The 11889-nt window shown below is 36.7% G+C and overlaps 1 protein-coding gene across 1 annotated transcript; it reads left to right on the top strand.

Annotated features, from left to right (window-relative positions):
* Positions 1-448: 448 nt before the first annotated feature.
* On the top strand, positions 449-1900 carry LOC139864341 (uncharacterized). Its single transcript, XM_071852919.1, has 2 exons — positions 449-1170; positions 1747-1900. Exons 1-2 carry the CDS (start codon positions 449-451, stop codon positions 1898-1900), a joined length of 876 nt encoding a protein of 291 aa, XP_071709020.1.
* Positions 1901-11889: the final 9989 nt, after the last annotated feature.

The following is an 11889-nucleotide window of genomic DNA, read 5'->3' on the forward strand; positions in this document are numbered from 1 at the left end:
CAATTGATTAATTGATTTGAATTTCAACCACTAAGTTTCTTTTTTTTGGCAAACATTAGGAAACTTATATAAATATGAAAACGTTTTCTAAAAAAACATCTTCAACAAAAGATACAAGAAATAATCCGATGAGGCTCGTATGTAGAACTAGACAATCAAACAAACTATCATCTATTGTAACATAGATGAGCATCAATGTTTGTACATCATAGGTGATCAACCGGACGGTTTCAATCCCGTCATTAAGGCTTCGGTTTCGGGTACGTGGGCTAATATTAATCGTTTCTTTGTTAAGCTTCATTTGATAAAACCTTCTGTTTATTCTTCTTTAGCCATTAAGGTTGGAATTGGGTCTAGCACTCCCTTTTGGACAGCTTGTTGGTTAAATGGTACCATTTTACGGGACTGTTTTCCACGGTTATATGCCCTTGAATCTGTTAAGAATTGCATGGTTTCGGAGAGGTTGTTTAATGGCAGTTTGGTTTGGTATTGGCGTCGCCCCATTCGATCAGGGGCTGAATATCAGCAACTCACGGACCTTCAAGCTTTAATCGGACAGTTTCATCTTTCTGAGGCTCCGGACACCTGGACCTGTTCGTTGTCTTCAAATGGCAACTTTTCTGTCTCCGCAATTCGCAAATTGCTAGACACAGATAACATGGGAGCCTGGCCTACTCATTGGTGCAAGGTGGTTCCGCCTAAAGTCAATTTCTTTCTTTGGCGCCTCCGGCTTGATCGTCTCCCGGATATGTGTAATCTGCTTGATCGTGGCATCGATACATCAAGTCTTCTTTGTTATTCATGCAGAATTCAAGTCGAGGACATCAATCATGTTTTTTTCAGTTGTGATGTAGCTGAGCAAGTGTGGTCCTTTATCGCTAGATGGCTTGATGTAAATCTTCCAAAATGGCAATGTTTTGAAGATATGTGGCAATGGGTGATGTTATCGTCTCAGAATGCGGCTAAAGTTCTTATTACGGAAGTGGTGTGTTATGCATCTCTTTGGACTCTATGGCGTTTTCGGAATGGGCTCATTTTCAATCCCGGCAGTTTTAAGAAAAGTCATGTTATTGATACGATTGTATTGTATTCTTTTGATTGGCTTTCATCTCGTTATAAGAAAGCCAATCTAAATTGGAACGTTTGGTTACAATTTCCGTTAATGTCTTTGTAATTTTCTAGCGTCTCGCTAGCTTTTTTAATAAATTTTCGGCCGTTCAAAAAAAAAAAACAGTATTGATAGCATTGTCTTTTAACTGGTTAATTAAATTTCGGTCTTCTTTGTAATTTTTTTTAACTCATGACTAACTCTTCCTTGTAATAAATTATATCGTTAAAAAACAAATTTATCGATGTATATAGCCCAAACCAAAGAAGAGCAAATAAAATAATAGAATACTTAAAATTAATTAATAATAAAAACAAAAATAATATTAATATTAATAAAAAATAATAATGATAAATAATAAATAAACAATAAACAATAATAGTAATAGTAATAGTATAATAAAAACAACAATAATAAAATCATCTTATCTTACGTAATCAAATATAAAGATCTTAACTTAGTTTAATTTGTCACGATGAAAATGTACATCATGTACATTTAACAAATAAAGAAATCTAGTAAGAACAAAATTATTAATAACATAAAAAATAAAAAACAATGTCGTATATGTTTGACAAAATTGATTAGCGTTTGGATATAGTATACCGTACTTTTTCTATTATATGTATATGATGTAGAGGAATATGTGTATGCAATGAAGGTTATACCTTGAAGCTACCAAGCGGTTTCCATGGCCAATCAGTGAGATATCCAGGAGTTGCTGCCATTGATGAGTTTCGAAGAGAAAGAATGCAAGAAGATGCCTTTTACGTATACACTGCTCTGTTTTGAAAATATATATACAAAAATATTTATTTATTTAATTAAATAAATAGCCTTCAAGCAATAACTACACCAATTACTTCAACCTTTACTATTTCGACAGGTTATGGTTGGTTCTACTTTTAACACTTGCCCTTTGTTTTCAATTCTACAGTAAGTTGGTAACTATTAATGCATGTACAGTTAATGTATCCTAGGTAGCTTAGACCACTTGTAATAGGCGTGTTCAAAACCAAAATACCACCAAAACGTGGTAGCGCGGTGTGTTGGTGACCATTTTTTCCCGGCGTGCTAAGGCGAGACACGGAGAGAGGAGGAAGTGTGCTCGACACGTGGCTGAATCTTATATTTGAAAATACGACCTCACAAATTCCCACTACTCAACCCGATGATAAACAGTAGAGAAATATGAACAATCCATAACACAAGATTTAACGTGGAAACTCCAAAAACAGGAGAAAAACCACGAGTCTTCAAAAAGAGAAAATACACTATATCACAAATTTGTACATTGACATAGACCTGATAGCTAACTATATCACAAATTGTTACAATAACACAGTATTATCTAACAATTCTCTCTTAAACACAATACACTCTCACTAAATCATAAAGTGTATTGTTTGTTTGCAACCGACGAGTTAAGAATAAAAGCATCATCTTCTTTTATAATTAACTCCAACTTGGTCACCAAAATAACTTGGTCTCCAAGTTTGACATGGTTTGCTTGGACAAAGCACGGTCTCCAAGTACAACTTGGTCCTCAAGTTCAAACACAGTATTCAAGGAAACTTAGTCCACAAGTCCACAATTTAGGAATATGAATTAACAACTAATAAATCCTCCCTTAATTCAGATTCCTCAAATCGTAATCAACGATGTAGATGCTTCCTCGACGACAACCAAGATCCCAATTTCCATGTCGTTGACACTATCTCCCAAGAGATAAAACTTACACCCCCATCAAACATATCATTGTGATAACAGACAATCATAATTCTTAACAGAATTATCATATTACATTCTAAGAATTTCACCTCAGCACATGTTCTATAAACAGCTGAACTTTTATGGTGCAACTTCCTGTCCGACTTTTCCTGAAAGTTTCATCAGCTACAACATTAGTTTGCACTACACAACCTGCACCAACCGCCAAACAAGTGCCCACATGAGATTGTGGAACTGCTAATGAACATCCCTTACATGGTGGCGCGGACACCACGAAGATGACATGACTTTAAAGGAATTTGTCATTATGCGTAACAACTACTACGGAGACATCGTTAGCGCTTTTGGAGCAATTTTCCGGATTAGCTCGACATGGACGATTAACCCTTACATGTCTAGAAGTCTCGCACCCCAAGCATACCAAATTCTTCCTAGAGTATATCTCTTTCGTGTATCTAAACACAACAATACCGTGTTTTCCAATGACGAGACCCCGTTACCTCCGAGCCATTTCTCCCTAGACAGAAGCTTGCTAGTAAAGTCTTCAAACTTCAAAGTTTCTTTCCCATACATCAAAATAGGTTCCATGTGTTCATAAGATGATGACAACCTCAACACTTTATCTTCATCATCAACCTTTACTCCGATAGCCTCCATTTTCGAAATAATGCCATTAAGAATGCTTAGATGATCTGAAATCTTTGAACCTTCATCCATACACATAGTATGGAACTGTTCCATAAGACACGACCGATTTGAGATACCCTTGCCATGGTACAACTGATCCAGCTTATCCCAAAGCTCCTTAGCCATTGACAACCTGTGTACATTAAGTAGTACGTTATTTGCAAGACACTAACGAATCTCACTTGCCGCCCTCAAATCCACATCATCCCATTCTTCCTCATCGAACTTAATGGTTCCTCAAGAATCAATGCCAGACAAAAAGGTGGGTTTACTTTTCAACGCCTTGTGAAAACCGGACTAAATCAGCACATTGATCGGTGTCGAAGGGCCAACCAAAAATGATCTAATTAGTCTAACTTAGCTAGGGTAAATAGGATTCGTTCCTCGAGAAGTAGTGGTTTAAAGCAAGCAATTTTCAGGAGTTGGTTTGATTAAACTAAAGCACTTTTACTAATTAAGAAGATTAAACAATAAGCTTTAATGGTTTGAAGCAAAAAGCATAAGCAAAAGATTAAAAATGCAAAGTTGTTATCATTGGATTAAAAACCTTTATCCCTTCCAAATCCCAGTTAAGTATCATTCATTCAAACAAACATGTGTGCTATTAAGTTATTATCTAAATCACATAGACATGAACTCTTGGATTCGTCAATGTAATTATTTTGGGCACGATTATGTAACCTAAACACTTGTCTTTATCCCTAATCTAAATTAACACTAAGTGGATCAAGCACAATTGTTAAATCACAATAATACGTCTTGCAATAATCAAAATCAACCAACTTGCATTAAACAATCTCTTGAATGGTTTGCAAAATCATAAATCAAAGGAGTTTATCATTGTAATATTACAAACCTATCATTGTAATATTACAAACCACACACATAATTGAATGAATAAACAATACATTAAAAGTTCATTGGAAGGAATAAAGTAAGGAGATTAGCCTTGCATGTTGATGAGATGAACACAATGATAGAAGGATGAATCATGATGAACACGCCTTTGATCTTGACTTGAATCCTTGATTGATGATGATGAATGATGTTTTCGTGAGTGTTTAAGACTCTAGGAACTGATGGGAATGATGTTCAATTCGTAGCCTAGGGTTTACCTTATATAGGGATGAAGTAGGGTATTCCCCAAGCATGAAATCTCTCAAATCCGGCTCTAAATTTTATCCAAAAATACGTCCAGCCGCCCCCTTATGCTCACCAGCCGCAATTTACGCCCAGCCGCAAAAACCAAGCGCCTCCTTATACCTGTTTCTGACCTGAACAAAACCTTTACACCAAGCCAGCCGCCCCTTATGCTCACCAGCCGCAATTTGCGGCTTGGCACTTTTTTCGCGCCTTTTTCTCGTTTTAATCCTCATTTTCGCGTTTCGTCTTGACTTGTTACCCATTATGAAAACCTTATAAAATAGCCTTTTAAACCTCAAATGCACACATAAAATTCATCTCTTAATATAAAACACGATCGGCATTTATGAACCGATCAACTCCCCCACACTTATCCTTGTTTGTCCTCAAACAATCTTAAACTCAAATCTTCAACTCGAACCTTTAACTTGAACTTTTAACAACTGATAAATCTTCAAAAGAATATATAAAATCGCAAAATCTTGAACTTCATATGAAACATAAATTCTCCCGACATGGCTCCCACTTAACCAACTTTAACTTCTCGATTTGAATCATGTATATATAAACATTTCATCTCTAACCAATACTTCAAAAATGTAACAAAACTTCAAACTTGGTGATCTTCAAATAAAACATAAGTCAAGTGAGAGCCATCCGCCATACGAATTAGATAAAAGAACCATATACCGTCAATTCTATTGTTTTAAAGGTTGGTGTGCCAGAGTGTCCGAAGACACCCTTTTTGGTTCTCCCGGTGTTTTAGGATCACGTAACTCATCTCATGCCCCAACAACTACTCCGGTGACTCTCGGAGCAGGGTGGACAATCGACGAAGGGTCGTGGAATTTAAGTCCCACGTGACTTATAATGAGAAATAATTTTTGTGGATTTAGCCCCATCTAGCTCTATTTTTAGCGGTATTATACGCCCCAATAAGGCTAGCGTGTAGGAATATTTATCCAGCCCCTATACTGGCTGTTTTATGGATTTGGCTCCATCGAGCTCTCGTTTTGTGGTTTTAGCCCCAAGTAAGGGTCTCGTTTAGGTATATTTATCCAGCCCCTGAACTGGCTGTTTTGCAGCGAAATGCGGGTATAGCTAGTGTCATCCACAGCTAATCCTAGTTTTGGATAGCGACACAGAACAAGTTCAAGCACTAGCATTTGTTCCCAGTATCGAAACAAGATGTGAATGAACATGAAACGACATTTTGTACTTTTTAATACTTCAATTCATGGGTTATAACTGCAAAGACTAAGCTTTGCGCGGGACAATCCTGTTCCAGCTTTACATTGTAATCAATCATACACTGGACAACGCACAGAATTTAACCTACCCGAGTTATTTTCGGTTTGTAACACATTTTGACTTTCTTTGAATCACAATTTAATCACCAAAAAGTTTTTAATTTATGATCATAAACTATGATGTTTCACTCTTTATAATCACGAAGTCAATTTCCATGTTAATACCCATAATATTCATCATTACCACATGTCATTCCGGTTTATCATTTCACAATCTTTTTAACAATCTTACACTTGGGTTGTGATGAAATTATGATAAACCAAAAATTTTATTCATTCACAATAATCATAATGTTTTACTCATTTAAAGCTTCAACCCAAATAATGTATCGCAAAAAGAAAATTTTAATTTTCCCCTCTCCCTCACACTTGAATCATGCTACGCCCTCGTACGCATGTTTAGAGTATTACAATACTTATGTGAAAAGAAAAGGAAAAATTTAACATATTACCGAGATACTCACACGTTCACCATCTAATAGTAACCATCGCACACCATTTTGATTCATCATCACGCATTCCATTCGATTACATTTATCCTTCCATTACAACTTAGAAAAGAAAAACAAAAGAAAAGTGTAAAATCTAACTAGTCCACTTCCGTAGGACTCACGGTTGCACGTAGCGTGTGCAACAAGCCTTTAAACCACCCGATTCTCTCGGGTGGACGAGTTTTGTCTCGTGAGGGCTTGCAGTGAACATACCCACAAAATTCATTTAACTAAAAATAAATAAAAATAAAATAGAAACAAAGTAAAAATAAAATAAAGAAGACTTACAAACTCTACACATAGTTTGTGCAGTTTTATTTCTGAGTCGCGCACATGACTCTTTCTCCACTTTAGCTAATTCCAGGACTGTAGAAGGTTCCTCCTTCCCTCACTTTATGAGAACCTTCACTATCTCTAACTTTTCTCAACTTAGAATTCAACCACACATCATTCTCCTTAGCCACATGCATTAACTCAAACAATTTAGCTTTTTCTTTAGGAGACAAGTTACAAACAAGACGGTTGGTTAAGCTTTCATCCCCCTACTCCTAGCATCATGGACCCGTCTATGTAATTTCCACATGGAACGATCAAGCACCGGGTCATCCACATATTCCTTACACTTACTATCATGCCTCAAAGAACTATGTGGCGGGTTTTCACTATCTCCCCCACACTTAGGCCTTTCAAGATCCTCTAAATTAGATGCACCTCATAATCAACTTAAGAATTCACCTTTTCATTCTTATTCACTTTGACCTTGTGACCTCCAAACCGCTCAACGAGTTTTTCTACGGTTTTCCCCATTACTTTGACTACTTTTTCATCGGATTCTTCAGACTTTTCAAGTGTATCAACAGACGCATTCCCAACACAATTCTCCAATTTGTTATCACTAGATACCTGCTCATTTAATTTTCTCATTGATGGTGGTCGAGAAGGCCTAATCATCTTCGAGGTTACCTGTAACGACCCAACAAAATCGTCATTGACGGTGCCGCTAACTTAGGTCCCGTTACGTGGTCGTAATCCCTATATGAGACTCGTTTGACCAAAATTATGTCACATTCATTTGAAAAATACAAGACTTACAAGGTTTAGTTTACCAAACAATTCGATAACAAGTTTAAGTTTACAAAAGTATAAAGTATAAATGAAATAACTTGCGACATAATTAGTTTAAAATCACAGTTGCTATAAATAGCGTAAGTATGTAAACAATATGTTTGAATCCAAAGGTGCTATTACTAGCGTATGCATGTATGTATGCTTGACTCCAAGCAAGAAATCAGAGTGTATGCATGTATGCTTGACCCCAAGCAAATATGAGTGTACGCGGAAGCATGTATCAAATAGCCAAGTGTGAACCTGAGAAACATATAGAAAACTGTCAACGAAAAACGTTGGTGAAATCATAGGTGTTTGTAATAAATGTTGTTTTTGAACCACAAGATTTAGTATTCCCATAACGTTGATTATCAAATTGTTTGCATTCCAAAAGTATTGTTCGCGAGCACCCAATTATCAAGAATTAACGTATCCTTCCATAGAACCCCATCACAATAGTATTAGAACATACACTGTTTCTCAAAAATATATTTCATCCGTAGACGGTAGCGAACCGTCCGAAATGAGGGTTTGTCAAACCCGTATGGCCACACAATATAAGTTCTCGCTTACACCCTGCAAGTGTAACTAATGATAATCGAATTAAGGATTTTTCTTCTAACTCGTTGTGGAATGTTTGTTTCATCGTACTTGTGTTCAAAGTATAAAAGTAAGTAGTACAAAATGTAACAAAGTATATGTTTCTCAGCCCATAATTTAAAAGTATAAAAAGTTGTTGAAAAGGTGGGACTATGATCTCACCTCGAGTGCACGAGTATAAATGTACTTCACAAAGTAAACGTATGCATGATAGTTGCTTAGCCTCGACCTAAACAAGTAAGTTGTATCAATTAACTGGTTACGACACAAGGTCGGGCGAAATGTGTTTAATTAGTCCTATGGCTCGTTACGACTCGATTAGTATAACATGTGAATCACTTTGTCAAGTTTCATGCAAGAATCAAGTATAAAAGAAAGATTAGGACGATTGCGTAAGTATTTGGTTAAGTTTGACTAAAAGTCAAACTTGGTCAAAGTCAAAGTCAACGGGGTCGGGTCGGGTCGGGTATCCAACAATTTTTCTAAGTTATATAATCATATATGAGCATGTTCGCCAAATTTCATGTTAATCGGAGGTGCGTAGCATAGTTAGAATTAAACGGTGAACGACCAAGCGAAACAGAATCTGGCAGTTCATCTGGACGGCGTCCAGATTTGCTGGATGTCATCCAATATGGAAGGACTGGACGGCATCCAAGAATCTGGACGGCGTCCAGATCAGTATGCAGACCCTGTTTTGCTGAAACACACAAGTGCACGAACCAAAACTCAAACTAACACAGTTTGTGAACCGAAAACACTTAGAACATGTATCTTATATCGTTGGAAAGGTATTTTGATAAGGAATACAACTAACCACATATCATCAATTGAGTTCATCATTTACCACAACAAAAACCTCGTCAAATGATCGTTAAATGTTCATAATCAAAGTCTCAAGTTCGCAAAATGCATTTTAAGATTCGGGAATCCAATTCACACATATGATATGCCGTTTCGAAGGTAATGAAACATACATTACAACTAAACACTTACTAATAAAATTTCATGGCATTCAAAACATCGAAAGTTCATTTTAAGTCTATCAAACCCTAACCAAAATTCACAAAAATCAATAATCATGTGTTTGAAGTTTTTTTAATCAACCTACGCATCAAAACGAAGCTAGTGATACTAGTAACACAATGAAAACATGAACTTTAACATTTAAACAATATTTGATCATCCAAAATCAAAGATTAAGTACACCCATTTCAAGTTCATGCTAGTTTATGCAAAACAACAAGATCGAGCAAATAAATCATATATTCATGCTAGACACGAGCCATAGACACTAACTAACATCATTTCAAGTCTATAAAATGATTTTGAGAAATCTAGAGTTTTAGAAATGTTACCCAAACGAGATGAAATTGGTACCAAATCGAAGAGGATGAAGAGAGGATCACGAATATGTAATTTGTTTTGATGTTTGATTGCTTGAATTGAAATAGATGATGAATTAGTGGATTGGGTGTTTGAGTTCCAAAAATGGAAGTAGAGAGAAAAGAGAGAAAGAGATGTGGGATTGAATGAGTGGTGGTAGTGGTGGGTTGACTAGTTGACCTAGTCAACTAGTTTGCTCACGTGACGCCAATAGTCCCTCGAGTTTAAAAGCGGGTGCGGGAATTAACCGAACGAATATTTTTAAAAACGCACATTAACGAGAGATCTTATAATCGAATATCGGAAATATTAAGAACGTTAGTTAACGAAAGGTACGAATTTAGATAACGAAAGATATTATCTTAAAAAAGAAGACGGCGTTAAAATAAATTTAACGGAAAAACGCGGGATGTTACATTACCCACACCTTAAAAGAAATTTCGTCCCGAAATTTAGTTGGAAGTAGTAGTTGTTGATTCTTCCTCGAGGTCTTGCGTTACAAATTCTACGAATAAGTGAAGGTACTCCCTTGGACATTTCAACGAACTTTGATAGTCGGGGTTTTACGCGGTTTCAGAGTTTGGTTTCACGATTCAAAATTTTAACCGGTCCTCCTAGGAAGCGGAGTTTGTCATCGATATTAAGCTTATTGGAAGGAATAACAAGTTCTTGTTCGGTAAGACACCTCTTTAAGTTTGATATATGGAATGTAGTATGAACGGAGACTCAATGAGTCGGACAAATCTAAACGGCTAGCAACGGGTCCAAAACGCCCCAAGATTTTCAAAGGATCAAAATATTGCGGATTTAGCTTTCTACGTTTCCCGAAATGGATTACACCTTTCTAAGGTGCGACTTTTAACGTTACGCGGTTACCCATTTGGAATTTGAGAGGTTTATGTCTAACATCGGCATAGCTCTTTTGGCAACTACGGGCCGTCTTGAGCCTTTCTTGAATATGGATAAATTTTCTCGGTCGCTCATGTATAATCTCGGGTCCGGTGAATTGATCATCATTTACTTGGTTCTACAAAAGGAGAATGACGTCTCCGGTCATATAAGATTTCAAAAGGTGTGACGTTAAGACTTGAATGATAACTATTGTAGTAAGAGAACTTGGCTAAAGGCAAATACTTTTCTCAAGTAAAATTGAAGTTGATAACACAAATTCGTATTATGGTTCCCAATGTTCGAATCATACATTTGCTTTGTTTGTCGGTTCGTGGATGACACGCGGTACTTATGTCTAAACGTGGTCCCGAGACTTTTTGAAAGGCACTCTGAAATCTAGAAGTGAAACGAGGATCTCAATCCGAAATGAAGTATATCTCCTTAAGATATGTTTTGAACAAGTTTTTGTTTCTCAATAAATTCACGCCGTGGAAGATGTATCGGTTTTCGAAAACGTTTGTTAGAGCAAGTTTCTTATCGGGTTCTGAAAACGTTCGTTAGGACTATTCACCCTCGAGGCGAATACTAGTATAATGTGAAGAGTCTCTCTCTTCACTGAGAATTTAGATAAAAGGTTTCCGTATACAGAAGTACGAGTGTAATACGAGAGTAATTTCCACCTCGATGTGAGCATAACAAGCATTTTATAGTTCATCGATAAAACTGTGCGAAAACGAGATAGTATACACATATAACATACGTCTGATGTTGAAAGAATTTGCCATTCATTTGGAAGCATAAATATGGTTCGACAATAATCGAAGATGTGTCCCGGGTATGGTTGTTATCAGTATTCTCGGAGTTTTCGGATGTTCAAACAAGAAAAATGAAGTCATGTACATGGCACATGGTGGTGATTAGGTTGATCGAGTCCAATCACCATCACGAGTCATTAGAACTTTGGTATGACTTACCGTAATATAACCTCGTTGATCGAGTGTCGCTATATTACGCTAACTCATACCTCCATTCCCACATCACTCCATAGATTCAAGTTCGTATAATCGTGAAGTTTTAAAATGAACAAAGTGTAACGACATCTCTAACGTGACTCATATTGAATCGAAATAATTAGTGCAACTCTAAAAAAGCGTTCCCCGAGGGAGGTGTATAAATGATTGTTCACGTCAAAGCGGTTCAAGTCAAACAATAGTGTATTTAGGTACGAGAAGTGTAACGAATCATGATAACGAATAGTACGCAACCGTAGTGATAAATAGTGATGACGATACTCACCTAGAGTAGTGATGGTAGTAACAAGAAGTGGTAGATAGTAAGGAACACCGGTGTGACACCGATAGTAAGTTGAAACGGTGGTGAATAACAGTCTGGGAGACAGAGTTCCCGAACAAGTATGACTAATGAAGTCGTCGTC

The sequence above is a fragment of the Rutidosis leptorrhynchoides genome, chromosome 8 (assembly GCF_046630445.1).
Source record: "Rutidosis leptorrhynchoides isolate AG116_Rl617_1_P2 chromosome 8, CSIRO_AGI_Rlap_v1, whole genome shotgun sequence".
In the NCBI taxonomy this organism is placed as follows: domain Eukaryota; kingdom Viridiplantae; phylum Streptophyta; class Magnoliopsida; order Asterales; family Asteraceae; genus Rutidosis; species Rutidosis leptorrhynchoides.

What these genes read in the sequence shown, in the direction of transcription:
- LOC139864341 (XM_071852919.1), top strand. Translation starts at nt 449, where the DNA reads ATGGTTTCGGAGAGGTTGTTTAATGGCAGTTTGGTTTGGTATTGGCGT. An exon ending in CAATTTCCGTTAATGTCTTT is followed by an intron (nt 1,171 to 1,746) that starts GTAATTTTCTAG and finishes TATATGATGTAG; the next exon opens with AGGAATATGTGTATGCAATG.